Source organism: Bombina bombina, chromosome 1 (assembly GCF_027579735.1).
Source record: "Bombina bombina isolate aBomBom1 chromosome 1, aBomBom1.pri, whole genome shotgun sequence".
NCBI lineage: Eukaryota > Metazoa > Chordata > Amphibia > Anura > Bombinatoridae > Bombina > Bombina bombina.
This window is the reverse complement of record NC_069499.1, coordinates 475,411,141-475,437,448: the sequence shown is the minus strand read 5'-3', so window position 1 is coordinate 475,437,448 and position 26,308 is coordinate 475,411,141. Positions and strand designations below refer to the sequence as shown.

Genomic DNA, 26,308 nt, shown 5'->3' with positions numbered 1-26,308 from the left:
TTTATCAAAAGATTTATCTCCCATTGTAAATGGTACAATAAACTTAAAAAAAAAATAATTTTAATATTTTTTAATACCAAAAACTATAAAGTTGTTAAATACTCTTTAATTTTAAAGTGCCTGATGCACAGCAGGAAAGAGTAACTGAAGAAAAGACAACTATTCGTATTTATAAAAAAGAAGTCACTCCATTGCAAGGTATATCAGTTACAGATAATCCTTATACTAGCATATATTTAGAATAGCACATTCTAAATATTCTTTAATAAATTCCAGATGAAATTACAAAGCCTAAACAAGACGAAAAAGCAGTTCCTCCTTTAAAAGGTATAAAGAGTTTCAATAAAAAAACAATAATATGTGCTTTTTTAGTCTTTGAAATTGTATTACTAATATTTTTAAAGTGCCAAAGACAGCTACTCCACAAGCGGAACCCTTAGGTCTTTCACAAGAAGAAGAGGAAGAAGAAGAGATTGTAGAATTAGAAGGTATAGCTTCACTCTTCTGTCCATCATCCATGTTTTCATCTTGCCATTACTTCCTAATCACGATCATAAATATATGTTTGTTGTTGCTATGTTAACATACTAGAGCTGTTTATTATTGTCTTTGGATAATTCTTCACCAGTTACAAAAGAGGACCTTTACTGCAAGAAAACAAAACCAGTATCCCACTTTTGTTTATCACGGGGCATAAGAACTTAATAAGTATTTGGAGGTTTTTTTGGTCAAAATCTCCAGCAAAAAAATAAAATATTTTATATAAAAACTGTGTTTAATGTTTAAGGCTTCTAGTAAGTAGATAGGTATTTAGTTTAGTTTAGTACTGTTCTTATTTAAATAAAATATCTATTCACTTTTCCAGATTTTAAATTAAAGGGACTTAAAACTAAAAGTAAAAATTAAACTTGCAGGATTCAGATAAAATTATGACATTTAAGGGGAAAAAAATAAAAGAAATTGGGATACCAAGAGTATAAATAACATTTCATAATATAAGTGAATTAGAATGTTTTCCAAAATGGCATACTTTATCTGAAAGTTTAATTTGGTCTTTCATTTTCCTTTAAAAATATTCCACTAAACAAACATCTTTAGAAATTGCACTATTTTATCCATGATACTGAGATATATATTACAATATTATTAAAACCTATCATTATAATCTTACACCTTAATGCATCTCAGATTTATATCATTAGCAGAATTCTGAGATTCTCTTTCTTTTTTTTATAGGGTTGTTTGTTAATGTATGACTGTATATTGTCTAATATGTGTTTGGAATGTGATGTCTTCTTTTAGCATTATTATTTAGAATATAAATGTTATGAGAGGTATCTCATCACTACAGAATCAGTTATAGAACAAAAAGAAAAATACATGTTTAAAAAAAATAATAAAGAATTATCTTAGAAAGATGTGCGAGAAATTGCTTCCCAATATCGGACATCTTACAGATTGCTTAGAGCTTCCTTGTTTTGTAATTACCCATGAGTTTTTCAGTTTGCCACAATGTATTCATCTTATATTATTACTGTTGTCATTGTCTTAATCCACTTTCTTTGTTTCTTTGTATTATTATTGCTGTTATTATTATTAATAATAATATTAATAATAATAATAATTGTATCTATATTTTACTTTATAACAATGGCATGACCACAGTGCTGCACTTCTGTTTCTGTGAATTTTTCCAAAATCTGTTCATATGATAAAGTTTTACATGGCTGGTTATAATTATACTAAATAAAGATCCATATTCTTTAAAGAGTATGAATTTGAGGAGACAACTTATGAGCCAGCTCCAGAGAAAAAAGAGGAAATTATTCCAGTTGAAGGTATTACTTTAAGGTTATCAGAATCATGCCATCTCATTAATTATTGATACCATTACTAGTAGAAATTAAATTCAGCATCGTTATCATTAAGCATCTTTCATTTCATCTTGTGGTAATGTCTTCATCTTTGTGTGTTATTATATTAAGTAATTTAACACTCTACTATCATCCACTGATTGCTTTCAGGATAATCATGCATAATGGATTTCATGAAACATCAATTTATATGCTAAAAATGAATAAAAGTTATTCGTAAAAAAAGCAGTAAAATTATTAACTGATAATGATGTTTAGTCTTGCTGTCTGTTGTATGTGTCCTCATTTAACCCATCATAATCATAAAATAATATTTTTTGCTTTCATACAGGTTGCTCCTATTTAATCTTATACTTTTCACATGGACAATTAATTAGCTAAACCAGCAGCATAGTAAACGTTTCCTTATTTTCTTCAAAGCTCCAGAGCTCAAAAAGAGGATTGTCCCCGAAAAACCAGCTCCAGCAACACCCGAGAAAGTGGAGCTTAAGCCATTCAAAGGTAGAGCTTAATATGCACGTATAAGAGAAAGGCAGTTATCTGTGCAACAAAATATATTGGACTGCTACGTATATCATTAGCATCTTATCTCTTAGTCTTTCTAGCTTGTTGGCTTTATCCTACAAATATTATTATTATTATAATTTATTTGTATAGCACCTCAAGATTCTTTAGCACCATGCACTTCAACACACTAAAAATAAATTTTACACAAATAACTCCAATTTTAAGAAAATCAAACAGAAGATAAATACAATTGTTTAATACTTATTTATTTGATCACTTAATGAGTGGTACAAGTTTCATAGACTAAGGAAATTATATCTTTTTAAAGAACCTGAACCAGAAAAGAAATTTTCCCGTAAACCTATTCCTAAGGTTACTCCTCCAACAAAAGAAGAAATTAGTCTTAAGAAAGGTAGAGTTGTGTATTAGTAGAACATTACACAGTTTTAATTTTTTTTTTTTTTGGTATTTAAAATGTGTTGAGTACAAAATTTGGCTAAATAACATTGCAGCTTTACAGCAAATGGAAATGCAGAAAATTAATAAAATAATTTAATAATATATTTAATATGGTCTAATGTATTATGGTTAACAATCCATTAATTCAGCAGATTTGATCTAATGAAAAATGATGTTACTGAATACAAGCTATGGCAAACATAACATAACTAAAATCTATGTCTGACTAAAAGGCCAACCTGTACCTACTTTATACCTGTTACATTGACATTAATATATCTAAAATAGAATAATTATGCTCTACCAATTATTGAAATAACTTTCAGACATTTCCTATTTAATATGGTGCATGTTTCCTTATATATATGTTTGTTCCTCTTACTCTTGGGTGTTTTTTCTTGCTATATTTTGATTTTCATGTTGCATGAATTTTATGAAGTAAGATAGACATTCTTTATCTTAAAGTTTTACGACCAACCAAACCAGAAGAAGAACCACCTGCAGAAAAAGTTGAGAAGATTAAAAAGCCTGAAGGTATAGATCTATACTATATCATAATAAGATATAACTTGCGTATTTTCTCTGTTTGTCAAGTATGTATTTTTTTGTCACACAGCTATATGTTGTTACATCTTACAATTCACAGTTTAGAAAATCCTATGATTTTAGCTGTCTTTCTATCTTCAAAAAATTAAAATCTTTTTACAAGTGGGCAAGCAAAAACACTTAAAAAATTGCTATTTTTAAGCACCAGAAGTATTGAAGAAGAAAACACCAGAAGTAACACCGTCTGCGGTGAAAAAAGAAGAACCAAAACCTGTGGCTGAACCAGCTAAAGGTACATTCAGTGATGTCTAATCTGTTGGCCTGACAGTAAAGCTAACCAGACTTGACCTTCCATTCGTAAACCTCTTTACAAAACCTAGTCTTAACCACTGCCATTAGTTGTTCTCAATACAATCTTAATTAAGCTAGCTATCGTTTCCATCAATGTATTATCAGTCTTATTAATGAATAAAATAATAGTTATACTCTTTTTTTATTTCATGACTGAATTTTATGACTTTTTTTTAAATTTGTTTGCAGACAAAAGGAAACTTTAATTGTTGTGATTATTAGTGTGATTTGTGTTAATCTCTTATAATATGTTTAAAGTTCCAGCAGCAGCTAAGCCTTTACCTGTAACACCATCTACCAAAGCAGAACCATCTCCTGTAAAAGGTAGGTATACTGTTTAAATAACTTTATTCATTAATTATTTTATATACTATGAGTACAGCAAAGCAGTTGATTTTTTTAGTGATATTAGAAACAACAGAGAGTAGCAAAAGCTCTGTCCTACTCCTCTGCATATTCTAAGATTATGACAGTCTCTCCAATATATCCAATTAGTATTCTATACAGCCTTTCATGGAAATGTATTCATCTATTGTTATATGTAATAACATATGAATTGCAAAGGCTACAAATTAGACATATGTACTATTTTCTTTACAATTTTCAGCAGTCTGATCTAAGCCTTAACTATCTGTGAATATGCTTTATTCTTTTGATACTTTGTCTTATAATTTAGGTATGTGCATTCAGATCCTCAGTTAGGATCCGAATGTGGATGTAAGCAGCAGTTTGTTCCCTTCAGGTATTTTCATAGCCGGATTGATTCCTGTAAAAGATCATCACTCTAAGATCCGTACAAATCTAGATCTTAGAGTGGGGATCTTTTACAGGAATCACCCAGCTGCAAAACTATCTGAAGGAAAAGAGCGTCTGCTTGCGTCTGCATTCGGATCCTAACAAAGGATCTAAATGCACATACCTAATAAATATATTTATTTATATATTTTTGAAGAAAAAAAAACTGTATTATACAAGGGTGGAGTCTACTTATTTGAACGTTACATTCTGTATCTTATTTTATAGCTGTTCCATCACCAAAACCAAAGGAGGATGCAGCCGCAGTTACAGCACCAGTCACTACTCCTGTGGTGGGAAAGAAAGCAGGTATGGTTATATTATTTCCTGATGCCACATTCTCAGATGTAATCACTATAGACTGCTGAAGAACTAAGTATGTGTGATTTTGAGTTAACACAAAATTATTTAAAACAATTGCTACATCTGTTGCATTTAAAATGAATACAATAATTACTTCATTATTTGTAGTTGGTTTTTTTTCTTCACGTTGTCTGTATGAAAGTTTATATATATGGTTTATGTTTTTATTTCTTTTATAGTGGGCATATATACTGTAAATGACCCAGTAGACTAGAGAGATTAACTAATGAATATATGGTCATGAATAGTTTTATACGTGCTCTGAAAAACAAGTTTTATATATTCATCCATAGGGTCCATTTTAAAGCTGTGAGAGCCTTGAACGATAGTTAAGTAGCAACTTCTTTAGCTCTCTGCCACCTAAAGTTCAAATTTCAATCATCTTGATTAGATTCCCTCTGGATGATTTACAGCCCTTGCTCTCACGCTATTGGCTTTGCGTGAGCAGGGGGCGGCATTACACAGGGGCTGGGAAAATAAGGTTCATGACAGTGGACCTTGTCTGTCCGCCATTTTTTTTGTTGATTTCTGTTTGACTTCTATAACTTTTTTATGTGAAAAATGTATCTGTTAGTTTGAGTGTGACATTTTTCTAGCAATATGTCTCTTTATCAAAATATTAAAGTTTAATTGAAATAATGTTGCATTTAAATTAAATGTGAAACCTTTGTAGCTGCAGAAAAACATGATGCCCCATTGTCAAAAAAACAAAAAAGTAAAATATCATCTGTTGAAGAAAGCCAATGGGAAGGCATTCCAAGAGTTTCTATGTTAGATGATATACAGGAAGATATAAGTCAAAAGCAAGAAGCAATATTTACAGATGTTATTAAAGTACAAAGGAAAATTTCATCCATGAAAAAAGAAAAAGTTCATCACACACCTCAAGTTAAGGTTGTTGAAGAATGGGAGTCTGATGAGGAATTAGAGCCTACTGACATTCCAGTGGCGGAAGATATAGATCAAGCAATAGAAAGTGGTGAGGAAGAGAGTGAAGATGACTCTTATCAACAGGTTGAGATAGAGATCAAAGAAACTAAACAAAAATTTTCAAAGAGTAAAGAAGTTCTTGAAAAACCAAGGACAAAAGTAAAACCTAAAAAAGAAATAGTTGAAGACCACGAAAAAGATACTATCCTAGAAGCTGAATTACTAGTCCAACAGCAGAAACAAAAAATACCAAAAGATAAAAAGGTTATTAAAACGATGCCCGAAAAACCTACTGCAAAAATAAAGGATGTCAAGACAGCTGCTGATGTAGAAAAAGATAAAAAAGTGACAAAAACAATTCGTTCAAAAAAGCAAATTATTGCACAAAAAGAAAAGCCCAAAGAAAAATCTCCTTATGTTATTGAAGAACAAAGCCAAGTGGATAGCGAAGAGTTAGAAGAAGACTATGAACAGAAAAGCCCAACAGAAATTGTGAAGGAAGAGAGAGATGACAGAGAATATCAGAAAAAAACGTATGTGCCTTCCAAAACCAAAGATTATGTAGAAGTAGAAATTATTGATGTAGAACCTTCATTACACAGAGAAAATATTGAAGAGAAAAAAATACCTAAAAAAGTTGTTACACTAGGAGAGAAAGACGATAAACTTGTAGAAAAGGATAAGGATAAATTATCCAAAGGCACAATTGGTAAAATAGATGTAGATGTTTCAAGTTTAGCAAAGGACACTGGAAAATATTTGAGGAAAACTGATTTAAGTAGAAAAGAGGATACAAAAACTGAAGTGGTTAAAAAGGCAGTATCACCAAAAAAAGATATAGATGAATATGTAAAAGATGTAAAGGTAGATAAAGCAAAACCCTATGCAACAGAACCTACAGAAACAATTGTTGAAGAAGATAAAGAGAAGAAGGATGAAGAGGACACTAGTAAACGTAGGTTAACTACAGGTAAAGAAATATCAGATAAAAAACAAGTAGGAAAAGCAGAGGGTAAACCACAGAAAATTGTACCAGAAATAAAAACTGATTTTAGTCCAGTGTTGATCCAAGTTGAAGAGATACCAGAAAATAAAAAAGACAGTCTATTTCCATTACAGAAAATCAGTCTTCGAAAAACTCCAGTAGAGAAGGATAAAATAGCAGCAAAAATACCTTTAAAAGAAGAAAAACCCATAGTTCCAACTCTTAAAAAAATAGAAAGGCATAAAACGCCAGTAATTGTAGAGGAACAAACTCAGTTTGGTAAAGGTCTTTTACATGTTGAAGACCGTTCCGGAAAGGAGATCAGTGAAAGCGGCACTCCTACAGGAAGAAGAAAATCAGACCAATTTAAGTCTTTGGATAAAGAGCTATCACCTTTAAGAACCAAAGCAAAACTAAAGGTCCCAAGTTCTCAAAAAACAGGGACTGATTCTGAGGAAACAGAAGGACTTGAAGATGAAGAAAATTGGGAAAAGGAACTTCAAGGGCTAGCTGAACCAAGATTTTATGATTCAGAAGAAGATATAATGAGTGGAGACAATGGGCAGCCTAAAAAAGGTGCATTGCAAACACCAGTGAAAGGAATCGGCAGACGAGGTGAGGAGTCAGTGGGCCAAACATCTGCTTTAAAAGCATAATTTGCTTTCTTCATTCTCATACCTCATATGCGCTAAATGCTCTTGGATGGAAGGCTTTTCTCATGTATGATTGAAGACACTGATATCATTATCATAATCATAATCTAGCATTCTTATTTATCTTTGAAGAAGAAACATATCAGCCTGCAACTAAATTTCAACATCATATGTGTTCATTGTCCATCTGTTTTGACAGTTTGAATATTTCAAATGCGTGTTTGTCATTGTTTGTCATTGTTCCAGTTTCCTACATTTTCATCTCCATGTTTTTGTTTTGTGTTTAAAGTGAAGTTCCATTCTCTTTTCATATTAGAACACAATCTAACAGTACATTATTTGCATGCATCACTACTTCATTTATGTTTTTGTTTTTATTCCATGCTTATTGGCTTTTTTAGTTTTTGTAACATTGCCTTTTCTATTGTGGAGTCAATATGTTTCAATAAACTTGCAATCATTTCTTAAGATGTTAAATACCTTAGAAACAAGTTTCAAATTACGGGTTTAATATGTATAGAAAATGCACATGTATGATGTAAAAGATTACGATTTTATTTTCACCTATTTTTCTTATTTTTTACTTTGTTTTTCTAATATTTGTTGTGTTATAGGTTTGAGTACTTTTTTTGATAGAGCCGAGAATTATTTAGCAATAGTTAAATATTTAATTTTGGATAACTAATTTAATAAGATAATACATTATGTAATATTGCTGAAAGGAGTCTGGAAATGTGAAATACACAATTGTAACTAATGTTACTATTAATCTTTAGATACTAAAACACCAAGAGATGAAGCCGCAAAGGGTAAAAGCCCACTTAAAGGTAAGATAATGGTACTTTAGCATGTCTCAGCTAAACGTTTAATGCTTTTAGAGATTTTAAATATTTAACTAGTATTAATGTTTAAGCAGTTTTGCTTTAATATTATTGATAATTATAGACCAGATTACAAGTAGTGCACTATTTACCAATTTTGCTTGCACGCAAACACCGCCAGAGTTAAACTTTATTACAAGTTGACAGTAAATGATTTGCGTGCAAGTGAAACCCAACGCGCACTACCTTCAGGACTTTAGATATCGCAACCTTGTTAAGTGCTTTTCCCCACAGATTTTAATGGAGCACGCTAATCAAAAAATGTTGGACCAAGTATGCTCAAGTTATGCATATTTTACATTCCAATGTTCTTCACATAGAAGAAAATGTGCTTTTTTTCAAATATATATTTCTATATATATCTGATTATTGTTTTTTTTAAATATATATATTTCTATATATATTAAAATACATATTCTATAAAAAAAATACCTGTCATATGTTTATATGTGTATATTTGTATACAAATATTACATATATACATATATACATATATACTTTTATATAAAAACATGCATACACACACATATATTTACAATTTCTTTCAAACACCTTGTCATATACCATATATCTTTTACCCTTATATAAAAAAATATTATTTTTATATGAATAATTATTATTATTTAGTGCATATATGAGTGTAACACTTTATTTTAATGTATTTATGTTGTGTTTGATGCACATTTCTTTTTAGCTCAAACGCCTTGTCATATTCCATATATCTTTTAACCCTTATAAAAATATGTTGTATTAATATTTATATAAATAATTTTTATTATATAAAATAGTGTATATATGAGTGTAACTCTTTATTTTAATGTATTTTATATTGTGTTTGGTGAACATTTATTTTTAGCCCTAACCCTTAACACTAGTTCTTCAGGCATGCTAACTCAAACTCAACAAGCGGTACGCGTTTACTTTCAACTTGTAATATGCGTGAAAGTTAGAACTGTCGCAATATTAAAAAATTGCGCTTACGTTAATGTGCCACTTGTAATCTAGCCGTATATTTTTTGTCATAATTTGTTCAACATTTTGATTAGCATATTTAAAATTAGGAGCAAAAAGATGTGCACAAGCCAGAAAACCTATATTTGTTTTATCAGCTGTTGTAAAATAAACTGTGATTAGAATTATTTTACTGCACTTTTGCAATTAGTCATCCTACTTTTTTGCACTAAAATGTATGAAAAACTGTGAATAAATGTAATATTATGTTAGCTTTTCTGCCTGTATTTAGCGTAATACGTCATACTTTTATTTTAGCAGATACCACTTCTAAGTTCTGCAAACATAAGACAAACAAAACACTGAATACTTCTTAAAATCTTATCAAACTTTTATTCAACAAGAAAGAAAGTACAATTAAAACCAATGCTTATAAAATAAAAACATCTATGAAAAAGGGAAAGCTATACTTTGTTGTTCTATTTTTATAGATTGTATTAATATAATATGTGTTTGCTCTTATAAGCCAATATTAATATCAAGCAAGAAGAATCATATGGAAAATGTATCTAGTTCATTTATTCATCTGTATTACAGACAAAAAACACCTTCTCCATTAGATGGCGATAAGAGGAGAATGAGACCAGGCAGTGGTGGCGATAAACCTCCAGACGAGCCAGCTTTCTCCTATCAACTGAAGGCTGTGCCATTAAAATTTGTCAAAGAACTGAAGGATATTGTGTTAGAAGAAGCTGAGTCCATTGGTTCTTCTGCAATATTTGAATGTCTTATTTCACCTTCCACTGCTATTACCTCTTGGATGAAGGACGGTAGCAACTTGAGAGAAAGTCCTAAACACAGGTTTATTTCTGATGGAAAAGACAGAAAACTACATATAATTGATGTTCAGCTATCAGACACTGGAGAATATACTTGTGTTGCTAAGTTGGGAAATAAAGAAAAAACTTCCACAGCTAAACTCATTGTAGAAGGTATTAAAAATACTTTGAAATATGCTAAAATGATTTAGTACTGATTTAAACTTTAGTGTAAATTATGTTTTTTATGGATATGTGTTTACGCCTTTAAAGGGATAGTCTAGTCCAAAATAAACTTTCATGATTCAGATAGTGATAAGGCTTATTTCTAGGACCAGGGACCCCTTAAAACTGTAGCAACAAGATTCTCTCTCTCTTTCTTTCCTCTCTCCTGCTGGACTCTGACAAGGCAATCTGAAAACATTAAGCGCTTGGAGAACTATTCACACACACCAATAGAGACTCATGAGTAGTGTAAACAGCTATTCAGAAATACAGTGAAACACATAATCCTTAGCTCATTCTTAAAGGCATATTCCAGCCAAAATTGTTAACCACATGGATGCATTTCGGTAATTAACAGAAGCAATTTTGTAATATACACGCATTAGCAAAAATGCTTCTAATAAAGTGTCTTCAAAAGTGTATTTAAGTATGCATCGTGCACCAGCATTTTAAACACAGCACTTGCTTGGAGAGCCTAAATTTCTTGTACCATCTTGAAATGACTCAATTTGTTAATTGCTGACATGATACAAGCCCCACTAATGATCTGATCAGCTGCATTATTTAAAATCTAGCTATGCTTCACATGCACGTGCAGAGAAAAATATTAACACTAAAACAGTGATAACTTTTACTAGAAGCATTTTTGCCAGTACATGTATATTGCAAATATGTTTCTATTCAAAGATGTAATAAATCTATGTGCATTTACATTTTGACTCGAATGTCCCTTTAAGTTTAAAAAACAACAGATGTATCTTACTCAGCGTTTGTGATATCTTTAGGTCTAAAAGTAGATTTGACATTACAACAGAGAAAATAGGAGTCCTGAAATACACTTGTAATGTATAGTTCTCCTTATGGCTTTGTCTGTGTGGTCAGCATTTCTTGCATGTGGCTAAAAAGTTCAACAGTGCATGTATGGTATTTATACAGATTTCATGATTAACAACAATTCTAGTATTAAATAGTTATAGTTAAAAGTAAATAAGGATACATACTTATAAGATTCAAAGTATAATATAATATTCTTACAGATAGAGCATGCAATTTTAAACAACATTCCAATTTACTTTTATCACCAATTTTGCTTTGTGCTCTTGGTATTCTTAGTTGAAAGCTAAACCTAGGAGGTTAATATGCTAATTTCTTACACCTTGAAGGCTGCCTCTTATCCAAATGCATTTTGACAGTTTTTTTACCACTAGAGGGTGTTAGTTCATGTGTGTCATATAGATAACACTGTGCTCACGCACGTGGAGTTACCTAGGAATCAGCACTAATTAGCTAAAATGCAAGTCTGTCAAAAGAACTGAAATAAGGGGGCAGTTTGCAGAGGCTTAGATACAAGATAATCACAGAGGTAAAAAGTGTATTACTATAACTGTGTTGGTTATGCAAAATTAGGGAATGGGTAAAAAGGGATTATCTTTCTTTTAAAACAATAACAATTCTGGTGTAGACTGTCTCTTTAAAGCTGTTGTCTTTTGGATTTTTTATAGATAGCTTATTGTTTAATATGGTAATAAATAAAGAAACTAATTTAACATAAAGATATTTATAGAAGTGTGTTCTTCTTAATAATGTATGCCAGTAAAGCATAATGTGTTTAAATATTAGGAAAACAAAGTCCAATTATGTGTTTCTGTTACAGAATTACCTGTGCGTTTTGTAAAAACACTTGATGAAGAAGTTACTGTTGTCAAGACACAGCCTTTATATTTGAGCTGTGAACTCAATAAAGACAGGGAAGTAGTCTGGAAAAAGGACGGAAAGACAATAAGTGATGAGCCTGGAAGATATTCTATAAAGGATATCGGACTGCAACGTACTCTAACAATCATGTCTGCTGACGATCCTGATAGTGGCATATATGAATGCAGTGTGGAAAGTGCTAACATTAAGTGTGATTCTAATGTTAAAGTAGTAGGTAAGTAGGAGCAGAAATTCAAATGAAATGTAGGTGCTCATTATAATCTGAAGCTTCCCTTCCAAAATACATTGTTAGCATTTTTAGGGACATATAAATGTATTGTCCACAATTCGTAATTTGTGGATAAGTCCACATTACTGTCTTTTCTTTTTTACTTTAAAGTTTGACACCCTGTTTTATCCATTATCTTTTTAGATATATTTACAATAGATTTATATTAATTAATACAAAGGTGTTTGTTAACATAACAAATATCCCTTTATCTCTAAATTTTACTTCATTTTAAGTAATAATTTACATTAAAGTTCTAGTTTATTTTGTATTACTTCTTATAGTAGAGTGCCAATTTAAATGATAAAAAAACATTCATAAATAGTTTTTGTTTATATAAAGATTGAAAATAGGCTAATTCTTTGTGTTGTGCTTTTTAGAGGTGATACGTGATTGGTTGGTCAAACCTCTGCGTGATCAACATGTAAAACCCAAAAGCACCGCAACATTTTCAGCAGATATTGTAAAAGATACTCCAAACATCAAATGGTTCAAGGGAGATGATGAAATTCCATTGGAACCAACTGATAAAACTGAAATCATAAAGGATGGAAACCATATTTACTTAGTTATTAAAAATGCTGGTCCTGATGATATAGGAGAATATTCAGTAGAAGTGGAAGGGAAAAGAGTTACTGCAAAACTCACTCTTGGAGGTGCTGAAACATTCCAGTTATTATTTTTCATGTTTTTCCATATTTTGCACTATATATTTATTAATATATTTTCTATTTCAGAACGTGAGGTTGATCTGCTTAAACCTATTCAAGATGTTGAGATTTATGAAAAGGAAAGTGCATCCTTTGACTGTGAAATATCTGAGGAAGACATTCCTGGGGAATGGCGATTGAAAGGAGAAACATTACGTCCATCACCTGTAAGCTGATTCATATGTTGTTTTTTTTGTGTGGGTTTTCTTTTTGTCAAGAAGCAGTATCTTTATTTATTTACAACAAACTTTGGAAAACTTAAATTTACTGTAGTTAAACTGCATTGTGTTTTATAATAAATAAAAAGATTCTTTCCATTTTTGTTAGACATTAAAAAACCAATATGCATTTATGGGCGATTAATATTTACCATCTATTTATTATTTAACATTCTTTTTTTATAGACGTGTGAAATCAAGACTGAAGGAGGAAAACGATTCCTTACTCTTCATAAAGTCAAAGTAGAACAAGCCGGAGAGGTTTTATATCAGGCTCTGAATGCTGTTACTGCAGCAATTCTTACAGTGAAAGGTATGATTAATCACTAATCCTCGTGTCAAAGCATATCTTAGCGTTGTACCTACATTTAACCTAAACACATTTTTTGTTTCTAGAAATTGAACTTGACTTTGCAGTACCACTGAAAGACGTTACAGTCCCAGAGAAACGCCAAGCTAGGTTTGAATGTGTACTTACTCGTGAGGCAAATGTTATTTGGTCAAAAGGCCCAGATATTATCAAGGCTGGAGACAAATTTGACATTATTGCAGATGGAAAGAAACACATTCTAGTCATTAATGATTCTGCTTTTGATGATGAAGGCGATTACACTGCAGAAGTTGATGGCAAAAAGACAACCGCTAAGCTCATTGTTGAAGGCAAGTAGAGTGGGCAAACTAATTGAAGTTGTCTATTTTGTTTGAATCTCTAGAATGCAGAACATGCTTTTTTTAAAATATATATATATTATATATATATATATATATTATATAATATATATATTTATATATATATATATATTTATTTTAATTTATTTATATATATTATGTGTTTGTTGACTATGGGCGTTTTGGTTTGGAAGTCTATATTTATAATTATATTGAGTGGTACTGATTATTTTTATTGCAGGCGTAAGGCTTAAGTTCATTTCACCACTTAAAGACCAGACTGTCAAAGAAGGAGAGACTGCTAAATTTGACTTTGAGCTGTCCCATGAAAATATGCCTGTTACCTGGTACAGAAATGATGCTAAACTTCACACAAGCAGAACAGTTCTTATCTCTGAAGAAGGCAAGATACACAGACTGGAGATTAGAGAAGTGACACTAGATGACATCTCCCAGATTAAAGCAGAAGTTAAAGGATTACATACACAAGCAAATCTAAAAGTCTTAGGTATGATATATTCAATGGTAATGTCGGTTTATTTATTTCTGTTTAAGGGACAGTAAACAACTTGTAACTACAAGACATTTATGTTCTCTTAGTTTAGAATAACATATCAGCCAAGTCTAAATATTTTTAATACAAATTAACATTTGCTTTGTCACAATTGTTTTTCAATATTTAAACTCCACCCATCACATGCCTCATTTGGAGGAGCCAATATGAGCTTGAGTTTGTAGCGGACAATGTCTGCCACTGTCATATTGTTAGTATAAAGCAGTGTTTTGCAGTTCTTACCTGTTAGAGCCAATTAGGTAAATAAATGTAGCTGGGTTAGGTTTGATAAGCCCACATTGTGCTTTTTTAGTTCTAAGAATTAGAAAAGCCATTATATTATTAGTATTATTATTATTATTCTTTATTTATAAAGCGCCAACAGATTCCGCAGTGCTGTCCATGGGTAACAAAGATAAAAGTACAGTACAATATGAGACACCAGACAAAATGTAACAAACAAATACAGGGGGAATTGGGGGCAGGAGGGTGAGAAACAGGAGATGGGGAAAAGGTGAGAATGATGTTAGTGTGGAGTTAGATGAGGGCAACTATTAGGCAAGTGGAATTCATTAGTTACTGATTTGGTGATAGGCTTCTCTGAACAAGAAGGTCTTTAAGGAGCGTTTAAAGGAGGAGAGGTTGGGGGAAAGTCTGACAGCTCGAGAAAGTGTGCGTTCCAGAGGGTTGGTGCCGCACGAGAGAAGTCCTGTAGTCTAGCATGGGAGGAGATGGTAGGAGATGCAAGGAGTAGATCATCGTTGGATCTTAGGGAGCGGGCTGGAGTATATTTGTTGATGAGTGAGGACAGGTAGGGGGGCTGTATTGGTAAGGGCTTTGTAGGTCAGAGTGAGAATTTTGAATTTGATTCTGTTGTGAATGGGGAGCCATTGAAGGGACTCACAGAGGGGGGCAGCAGATTCAGAGCGTCGGGCAGGGTGGATTAGCCTAGCAGAGGCATTTATATGAAAAGGAAGCAAAATAAATAATGGAATATATTGCAAAGTGGTTTTACTAGCTATATTTAAATATTTTATGTTAAAATCTTAAGTTGTTTGCAGTCCCTTTAACTCAATATGAGTGCAAAACTCCCTTGTTTTCCTCTTTATTGTACATATAAGTCCACACCCACCTTCTTATTCTTTACTCTCTTTGTGTTAATGGCAAATCCTCTGTGGGTTAGCCTCTGGCCTTGTCTTGTCAGTTATTATCACTTTCTTATGTTTGTCAGTCTATGTGTCATTGTACATTTTTTGTACATGGTTCTGGGACATCTCTTTTCTATATATACAAGCTTCAAATCTACAGCTATGCTTCAGCTATCCAAGCATTTCACATCTTTCTTCTTCTGGATGGAAATCAGTTGATCAGTTTGTTAAAGCCTGAGCTGCACATAATAAGGCTAAAGCCCAGTAAGATCGTCTGCAATAATGTCAATTAGAAAATCAACCCACCAAAACTATTCTTTAAGGACCAATTCTCCTCTTTATGTCCTTGTTAGTACATTTTCTATATTGCTAAAATTTAAGCTTGTTGCTTATTATTTACTACTAAAATATGAATTACTACTAAATTACTAAAATACCTTTATTATTCTTCCATCCTATACACCCAGAATATTATAGTTTTCAAAGCAATCATTTTCTTAACCTCATTCTGTTAGAAATAATCTCAGTAATTCCATTCTGTACCCCTGATAATTTAAGGTCTATCCCCTTCCAATTATTTAATAAATCAACCTAATTATCTGACTACAACTAAACACTTTGCTAAAGAGTTGTTACTACCATAATATCACTAATAGTTAATTTTTTGCATTAATATAATTGACACTGTAACCCTGTCCATGTTTTTCCAGAAACATTACATTCTAATGTTTTTCCACTACTCACATAACTGCAGTATTTTTATAAACACATTAACTGATGCTCTGAAACTTACATTTATTGTCATATCCCGCTGTTTCTGTTTGTCTCCCCAAATGAGTCTTAGCTTAAAAAATCTTTGGACCAAAATTCCCTTTTCCTATTGTTTCATTTGTGTCTTATAATTCTTTTCTGTATTGAAAGTTCTTTCTTTTGTCTTGTAATGTTAAAAAATATGGTTCATACCTGGCGGTGCCAAAGACATATACAAATGTATATGGGCCTATCAACCATCTTATTTGGGTCGGTCTGTTTACAGAGGCTGATCCTTATTTTACTGTGAAACTGCAAGACTACACTGCAGTAGAGAAAGATGATATCTCTCTGGAGTGTGAGCTCAGTAAAGATGTACCAGTAAAATGGTTCAAAGATGATCAAGAGATTAAAGCTTCGAAGACTGTATCCATCAAGACTGAGGGCAAACGCAGAATTCTGAAGATTAAGAAAGTTGAAAATAAAGATAAAGGGGACTATGTATGTGACTGTGGAACAGATAAGACCAAAGCAAATGTGAACATCGAAGGTAAGCCGTTACCTTAAAAACAATGGACCAGTAAAGAAATATGTTAGCCATGTTGCATTTTGTACATATTAATTTATTTTCCTTTGTTTTCAGCTCGCATTATTAAAGTGGAGCGTCCCTTGTATGGAGTGGAAGTTTTTGAAGGGGAAACAGCACGCTTTGAAGTTGAAATCTCAGAACCTGATGTGCATGCTCAATGGAAACTAAAGGGAGAAGTCTTACTGCCATCACCAGTAAGTTTGTCTTATCTAATGTCTATGTAAAATCAAGTTTTTCTTCTGAAACAGGGCTGATAAAGGTTTAATAATGTCTTTTTATACACAAACAGGACTGTGAAATTATAGAGGATGGAAAGAAACATGTTCTGATACTTTATAACAGTAAACTGGATATGACGGGCGAGATTTCCTTCCAAGCTGCAAATGCCAAAAATGCAGCAAATCTCAAAGTAAAAGGTAAGGCTTTCTTACTCAACATTAGCACTAGCATTATTTGTAATCTCACTAGGTACTATGATTACTATAGTGTTTTTTCTATTTCCAAAAATGTTCTTTTAGGCTACAAATAAATAAATAATACATTTTGTCATTTTTCTAGAACTTCCACTCATCTTTATCACTCCACTCAGTGATGTCAAGGTATATGAAAAGGATGAAGCCAGATTTGAGTGTGAGGTATCAAGAATACCTAAAACATTCCGTTGGCTGAAAGGAAGCCAGGAACTCCAAGGAGATGAAAAATATGAAATTGTGTCAGAAGGAACCAGACATGCGCTAGTTTTGAAGTCAGCTGCCTTTGAAGATGAAGCTAAATATATGTTTGAAGCTGAAGATAAAAGAACTAGTGGCAAGCTGATCATCGAAGGTGTGTGTTTTCAAAAGTGTTTAACAAGACTTTTAACAAGCTAACACCTTAAATACTTTACTCAAATATTTGAATTAATTTACAATTATCTTTCTCTTATAGGCATACGTCTCGAGTTTGTTACACCACTTAAAGATGTAACAGTTAAAGAACAAGAAACAGCTGAGTTCATTATTGAGCTTTCTCATGATAACATCCAAGTTAGCTGGTTCAAGAATGACCAACGTTTGCATCCTAGTAAACAAGTGTCAATGCATGACGAAGGCAAAATCCACAGTATAAAATTCAAAGATGTTTCTTTGGATGACACTTCCCTTATTAAGGTTGAAGCCATGAGCAAATCCTGTGATGCTAAGCTTACTGTACTTGGTAAGTAAGAATCTTTTTTCAGTCATTTTTCTACATTTATACTGTATTTAGAAAGTGTGTTTGGTTTCTTCAGTGGTTTCTATATATATTAAAGAACCAATGCAAATAAAATATTTAGGGCCAGATTACGAGTGGAGTGCAAAATATCGCTTATGTGAGCATGATTTTTGCGCTCCACTCAGTAATACCAGAGTACGCAAATGTGCCCTGGTATTACAAGTTAGGTGCAATGAGAATGAGACCTTGCGTTCGTATTGCACAGAAGCTTTGTGCTCACGAGAACGTGCTTCCATAGGCTCCAATGTCTGACGGCATGAGAACCTAGCGCAGTGAAGGGAGTAAGTCGCACAGCGATGGGCAGCAAATTTAAATATATATATATATATATATATATATATATATATATATATATAAAATAAGTATATACACATATTAACACATAACTATATATTTATATGATCATATACATATATATTTACTGTGAACACACAGTCCCCAAAGACTGCAATGTAAAGGCACAACCACTCACTTTAACCCATTATAACTGCTTTGTGCAGTATTATTTTTTATTTAATTTTTTTTAAAATAAAAAACTAGACTATCCTTAAATTTGGGGGCAATTAGGGTACATTTTGAAAATTAACCAGAGAGCTAATATCGTAATGGCTGGTTATTTATTGCGGCGCCCATAAATGGATGAATTTGCCCCTTTATGAGCATATGATAAATTAGTGCTCCACTTGTAATCTAGCCCTTAGATAGTACAATAATGAATATTATAATCTATTACATTATGTAAGTACTTTTTTTATTATTATACTTTTTCTCTCTTCCATGTGTTACTAATCTCCATGTACCTCTTGAGTTGCAAGTTTGTTAATACAAGTCTGCTTACCACAATGGCAGAGATAAATCCTCCCCAACACGTTCTTCTAATGTGAGTGACATCCTCTGCTCTTTTACAACCAATTGCAGGGGTGGTGCTGCACAAGCAAATGCTTGTGTAATAGTACATGCAGGCAGTGGACTACAATGTAGGCTTCATGCTAACCGCAAAGACAAGTGGACAGGTTCCCAAGTCAGAAACCTTGTCTCCCCACATATTAGCACATCTGGCCCATAGTATTTTTAATTAAGTTCTAATATATTTTCCGGTTGCATAATGTATACTTAATAACATTCATGTAATTTAGAAATTGTTTCTTCATTGTCTTATTCTCATTATAATTCTTTGTTAAAATGCTATTGGGTTAAAAGCAATATATAACAATATATTCATATATAAAGAATAAATACAATTAGTAATACTATTAAAATTGACTTACAGAGGGAGACCCATACTTTACAACAAAACTCCATGATTATACTGCTGTTGAGAAAGATGAAGTTATTCTACATTGTGAAGTAAGCAAAGCAAAAGCCCAAGTGAAATGGTTTAAAAATGGCCAGGAAATTATCCCATCTAAGAACATCATAATTCAATCTGATGGCAAAAAACGCACCCTTATTATTAAGAAGGCATCTAAGAAGGACATTGGAGAATATACTTGTGACTGTGGAACTGACCAAACCACTGCAAAACTTAACATTGAAGGTAATTTGTTAATCTAGTGTTCGTTTTCATCAGCTACTCCAATTGAGTAATAATAATAATTTGGATTATTTTTTTTACATTTTTCAGAACGTGATATTAAAGTGGTCCGTCCTCTGTACAGTGTGGAGGTTATAGAAACTGAAACTGCTCGCTTTGAAACTGAAATATCTGAGGAAGATGTCCACGCTACTTGGAAACTTAAAGGAGAAGCTTTGCACTCTTCTCCTGTAAGCACCAAGTTTAGATTAGTAAAATGAGTGCACAATTGAATCTGTTAAATTATATCTCTCATATGTGTAACTCAGCTTCAGTGTCATTTAAATTTGAATACAATATATAACTAATGGGAAAATTGATCATGAATGAATTTCAGTTGCTTTCTAAAGACAACTAAAGTAAAACTTTATATATTTTTGTGCTTGCCACCTAAATATTTTTTTTATATTTTTTATAATTTAACCAACTTGTATATCTGTAACCAGATCCCCAATATTTTAGCTGGCTCATATGTTTAATTGAATTTGTCCAAGTTTTAATGGTGATGAGATATGTCACTTGCTACATTTCTTGAAAGATAACACTTACTGTATGTACAAGTTATTTAAAAACAAACAAACAGTCATTAACAAAAGATTTCCATTCTTTTTCAGGACTGTGAAATCAAGGAAGAAGGCAAAAAGCACTTCCTCATCCTATATAATGTGCATTTGGATCAAGCTGGTGGTGTAGATTTCCAGGCAGCTAATGCCAAATCTAGTGCTCATCTCAAAGTTAAAGGTATGTGTGTTTTATAAGAAGAGGTAAAAAAGGAAATTGATGTAAAAAAAAATAGCAACAGCTACAATGCTTTATCTACCTTTCTAGCTAGCTAGCCCTCTAGCTTGTAACATTTCAAATACTGAGAACTTGTTATATAAATCCATAATAAATACCTATTTTGGAATACACCATTTTAACAATTGTTTTGTTTTTAAATACTGTGGATACTTTAGTGGTCATAGCCAACAATTAGACAAGCTTATATCACATGTTGTTATGAAAGCAAATGTATGTAAATTTTGCTGGGTTGGCATTTTAGCTACTGATAGTGAGAACACTGCTGTTACATTTTTGGAAAGTGCCAAGAGATTGATTGAGAGTAACAGATATGTAAGCTAGTTGCCAGCTGTCTCTGTCCAATAGAGGCTTGGCTATTTTAGAAGGCATATACCATATGTAGAAAATGACATGTGTGTGATTGGTGGGTGGACAGATGCAACACACATATACTGCTGACTGATCAATGTAAGGAAACACCATATGCAAATTCTGTAAGGCCAATCCCCCATACACTGCCCTGAGGCCACATAGAGTGGAAGACCTTAAATAGGTCCAGTGCAGCATTCTACACCCTCAAGGGAAGTCGTGATGATTACTGTTGGTTGTGGGGCTTCAGCTTTCCTAGGATGTTAATGGATAATGTCTTCTCTTGGAAAAGCCCGCGTAATTGGCCTGCTAAGGCCCCTGAAGGATGTGACTGTAACAGCTGGGGAATCGGCTACCTTCGAGTGTGAACTTTCTTATGAAGGAATTCCTGTGGAATGGTTCCTGAATGACCAAAAACTAGAACCCGGAGACAAGGTAAGGAGTATATACTTTAATTTATTCTGAATTAGGTACAGACATAATATTAATGCTTAACAAATTAATAAAATAATTATGCCCAGCTTAGCTTATTATTATTATTATTTTAAAATAACTAATGAATATAACTGGGAAATTATATTTAGCTATTTATAATTTTATTTGTTATTTTCTTTATATTTTGTACTGAAACAAATATAAAGAAAATAATTATGGGTAATATAAAACATATCATACTTAGTATTCTTTAAACTTCCTTTCATTCAGATAATTACCGCAGTAATGCATTGTGCATATATGGGGATTAGTGGGCTTAAAATTCCATTTCTGGCAATTGACAGCATAACACCATGAACAGATTTGCCCTTAAGGTCCCCTCTTGCCTGCTATTTATAGCATGACTTCAAGTGCTGCTTTTACATTTCAAGATACCAGAGAGCTAAGAATTTGAAACACTGGCCTTGATGTTTCAACACCAATTTGAAATTATAACAATTAACAGTACATGTAAAGCTAATAAATAAATCATTTCAAATCATAGACAATAACTAAACCTTTTTAACAAATAAAATGTAAATAAAATAAAATATGAGCCTTCAAAAAATATTAAGAACAGTTAACTGAGAAATTATTTATATTTGCACTTTATATGTGTTCTTTATAAATAATGTTTAGTGAAATGACTCTCGTAAGATGAAATCTTGCATTTTATTAATTTTACTCAGTAGCCCTGAAGTTCTTAGTTTGTTGGTTTATGTTTGTGGTTATGTGTGTGTGTGTGTGTGGGGGGGGGGGGGGGTTGCATAGTGATACCCAGCTTCATTTTTCAAATTAAATAACATTACTGATTTCACTTCTAAGCATACTCTAAATAAAATCATCTAATTAATTAGCATATTTTATTACATTTAGTAAACCTTACTTATCAAGCACTGCACATAGTTCTCTGTGAATCTGAGGGTATAATTTGCCGTGGCATAACGAAATCTGTTGGGAAATCCCTATTTAACAAGATTAGAACCATCGTATAAACTTGTAATATTGAAAGTATTTGTAAATCCTACTAGTCCTGCTTTCTTATTTCTGTGTAATGCTTTCAATGGGGTTAAACATGTTTTAAAGTTTGTATTCTTGAAACACTGACATTCTGTTTCAGATGAGGATATGACCAGTAAATGTATACCTCATTCTTATTTGTTCACCAGCTGTATCCTCATCTGAAGTGGTACACATGTAAGCGTATAGTAAAAGAAAGGAATTTGTTAAATAAAATTCTGTAATAAAATAATTTAATGACCAAGAGCACAGAACAATACTCTGTGAACTTTGAAGTTTTACTTCTAAAAATACCCAGTGAGCATCAAGAACACTGCATGTAGTTTAATGAGACTCAATAACCAGAAAGCATTAAACAAAACAAAAAATGCATAAAATTAAAGGGAGAGTCTACTTCAGAATTTGTATTGTTTAAAAAGATAGATAATCCCTTTATTACCCATTTCCCAGTTTTGCATAACCAACACGGTTATATTAATATACTTTTTACCTCTGTGATTACCTTGTATCTATGTCTGCAAACTGCCCCCTTATTTCAGTACTTTTGACAGACTTGCATTTTAGCCAATCAGTGCTGACTCATAAATAACTCCAGGGAAGTGAGCACTATGTAATAGGTTGTCTTCAAGGGCTTAGAAATTAGCATATGAGCCTACCAAAGTTTAGCTTTCAACAAATAGTACCAAGAGAACAAAACAAAATAGATGATAAAAGTAAATTAGAAAGTTGTTTAAAATTGTATACCCTATCTGAATCATGAAAGTTTAATCTTGACTAGACTGTACCTTTAATGATTTCCTTCTTTGTGCTGTTTCTTAGGTTGTCACACGTGCTGAAGGAAGAGTTCACACAATTACCCTTAGGGATGTCCAATTAAAGGATGCTGGGAAGTCAAACTGACTGCAAAGGATTTCAAGACTCAAGCCAACTTGATTGTTAAAGGTGAAATATTAAATCATTATCTTTTTAACAAACTCCTAAAATGCATATATAACAGTGAGTTAGTTGACAATACCCCCTTTATACTATTTAGAACCTCCTGCTGAGTTCACTAAACCTCTTGAGGACCAAACTGTAGAAGAAGAAGCTACTGCAGTTCTTGAGTGTGAAGTATCCAGGGAAAATGCTGAAGTTAAATGGTTCAAAAATGGGCAAGAAATCCACAAAACCAAGAAGTATGACATCATTGCTGAAGGCAGAGTTAGAAAACTTATTATTCATGGCTGCACACTTGATGATTCCAGGATATACACATGTGATGCAAAGGACTTCAAGACTTCTGCTTTCTTGAATGTAGAACGTGAGTTTATCTTACTGGGAGTTACATTTGTTTGCTAATTTTAATTATTTCGGTTTATGACTTACATTGTTTACAATATTAAACTTAATGATGAAAGTAAATATTCTGTACATTATATAGCTATATAGATAGTATCAGTGCTAGAAATTTTAAAAAAGTAGTAAATTATTAAACATTTGTGGAAAAAAATGTTGTCACTCATATGTCTAAATGCATATCTATATTTCAAAATGTATATCCAGGTTCTTGATATATGGGGAGGAAATAGAATGTTGGCACTTAGCTTAGCTTAGCTTAGCCTATCATTTCCAATTTTAGTTTTTACATTATTTTTATCTTGCTGCAGCAGTAGTATAATTGTTATTGATTAGAATAAAAAAGAAAAAATAACTAAGGCAAATCTGACTTTTTTTTGTTTATTTTTACCTGCAGCTCCATTTGTGGAATTCACAAAGCCTCTCACTGACCTCGAAGTTAAAGAAAAGGAGACAGCACGATTTGAGTGTGAGATTTCCCGTGAAAGTGCTAAGGTCTGTAATTTGTCCTGTACTACAAGAAAATGTAATGATGTGGCGTTATTAAGTAACTGAAAGATGTTAAGAAACATTTCATATGCTTGAGTTGTAGATTGTAAAAAATATATCTTATAATGTTCTCTAGTTTAGTTTTGATCATGTTGTGATTTATATATTCTCTGCTAAACAGGCCCGTTGGTTCAAAGATGGAATTGAAATCCGTAAGGGTAAAAAATACGACATTATTGCTAAAGGAGTCGTGCGTGCTCTTGTGATCAACAAAAGTGTATTTGATGATGAAGCAGAATATGTCTGTGAATCTAAAACAGCAAGAACCTCTGGATTACTTACTGTCATAGGTAAAATATAGTAAAATATATCTGGATTTAAATCATAACATAAATTGTTTTTTAACTTTAATATGGGAATCTATTTGATTTTTTTTTAAATATAGGAAGAACTGTAAAGTATTTAAAATGCAAATTTTTGCACTATAGTTAATTAATATTATTACGGTTAAAGAAAAATACCCATCAGTAGTTATCCCTAATTTTGACAATTTTATTTTACTATTACAGAGGAAGAAGCTGTTTTCACCAAAAATCTTCCCAATATTGAAGCATGTGAAGGAGATACCCTCAAACTGACTTGTGAAGTTTCCAAGGCTAGTGCTGATGTTTCTTGGTTCAAAGGAGATGAAGAACTTCCAGATGGTGGAAGATATGAACATATTTCAGAGGGCAGAAAGAGGATTTTGATCATACACAATATCAACCTTGATGATGCTGGAGAATACAACTGTAGACTACCAAGCTCACGTACAACTGGCAAACTTGGAATAAAGGGTGAATTTGCAAAAATGTGTATATTAAACCTTTATTAAACACACACACAAACAGAATTACACTCTTTAACATGAATTTCCTTTCTTTTACTAGAACTTGCAGCAGAGTTTATTTCTAAACCACAAAACCTTGAAATACTCGAGGGTGAGCAGGCAGAATTTGTTTGTTCTGTGTCAAAGGAAGCCTATGAAGTCAAATGGATCAAGAGTGACACAGTTCTTGAGATTGGTGATAAGTATGATATACTTTCTGATGGCAAGAGGAGAATTCTTGTTGTAAAGGATTCAGTACCGAAACAGGATGATGGAGTATATGCTGCCATGATTGGTTCATCCAGAGCACCAGCAGAACTTACTGTAATTGGTATGTTATTTAAAATCAACATCCTGCTGTGTTTAAAAGTATAATGCATAACATTATTTTGGTATTTAGTATTGGTGGATTATAGTGTAAATAAATATAATAATACATATTCTAAATATGTGTAGCAATTACAAATCATGCAAAGTAAATGATGGTATAAGAACTTGTAATAACTACAAAGATTATCTAATTGTAAAGGCACACAAAAAAAAATCAAGGCCATATTTTTTTACTAGATTTCTGTCCTAAAATACTTTTTCTGGTATAAAAATCAACTGGTTGATCCTGAAGTTGGATGCCTAGACTAGGTGCAAAAAACTGTACAGTAAATTTCATTTACAGTGTTTAAGTATAGGTTCATGGTGACAGAATTTTGAAAATAAAAATATTTGTGAGTGGATTTTAATGGCTTTCATGATACCATTATTGTGGACTACACAATTAATTCCATAAATCATTATTTTTGCAACTTTTAGAAAAGCTTTGAAATAGACACATATGCAGATTACTTTTTATTATTTTCATTATTAAATATACTTTATTCTTTTGGTATCCTTTTATTGAAAGCATATATATATATATATATATGTTACATTTGGATAAAAGAGAAGAAAGTACATTTGATAATATAGGTAAACTGGAAAGCTTTTTTTTTTTTTTTAATTGGATGCTTTTTTTGAATCTTGAAAGTTTAATTTTGTTTTTCATGTCCCTTTGAGGCATATTTTGAAAAATAAAATACTCTCTAGATAAGGTAACCTCTATTATTTAGTTACAAATGCGGCCTAAAACACTGAGATATTAAAAAGGGAGAGCTCCAACAAAAAAGGATATTTATTAAGTAAATTAGAATTATACA

The 26,308-nt window shown here is 32.1% G+C and overlaps 1 protein-coding gene across 1 annotated transcript in view; it reads left to right on the top strand.

Moving 5' to 3' along the window:
- The window catches only part of TTN (titin), a 274,184-nt gene that overhangs the window by 159,262 nt on the left and 88,614 nt on the right, over window positions 1–26,308 (top strand). Inside the window, 30 exon segments of the mRNA XM_053712845.1 lie at window positions 2,295–2,375; window positions 2,710–2,793; window positions 3,306–3,374; window positions 3,589–3,678; window positions 3,996–4,061; window positions 4,761–4,841; window positions 8,240–8,295; window positions 9,891–10,287; window positions 11,993–12,268; window positions 12,703–12,978; window positions 13,060–13,199; window positions 13,437–13,563; window positions 13,647–13,910; window positions 14,161–14,427; window positions 16,657–16,920; window positions 17,014–17,153; window positions 17,249–17,375; window positions 17,518–17,784; window positions 17,887–18,153; window positions 19,481–19,747; window positions 19,835–19,974; window positions 20,398–20,524; window positions 21,225–21,367; window positions 23,246–23,312; window positions 23,315–23,368; window positions 23,460–23,726; window positions 24,159–24,256; window positions 24,432–24,600; window positions 24,820–25,086; window positions 25,180–25,449. Coding sequence (XP_053568820.1) covers window positions 2,295–2,375; window positions 2,710–2,793; window positions 3,306–3,374; window positions 3,589–3,678; window positions 3,996–4,061; window positions 4,761–4,841; window positions 8,240–8,295; window positions 9,891–10,287; window positions 11,993–12,268; window positions 12,703–12,978; window positions 13,060–13,199; window positions 13,437–13,563; window positions 13,647–13,910; window positions 14,161–14,427; window positions 16,657–16,920; window positions 17,014–17,153; window positions 17,249–17,375; window positions 17,518–17,784; window positions 17,887–18,153; window positions 19,481–19,747; window positions 19,835–19,974; window positions 20,398–20,524; window positions 21,225–21,367; window positions 23,246–23,312; window positions 23,315–23,368; window positions 23,460–23,726; window positions 24,159–24,256; window positions 24,432–24,600; window positions 24,820–25,086; window positions 25,180–25,449 — 5,208 coding nt within the window.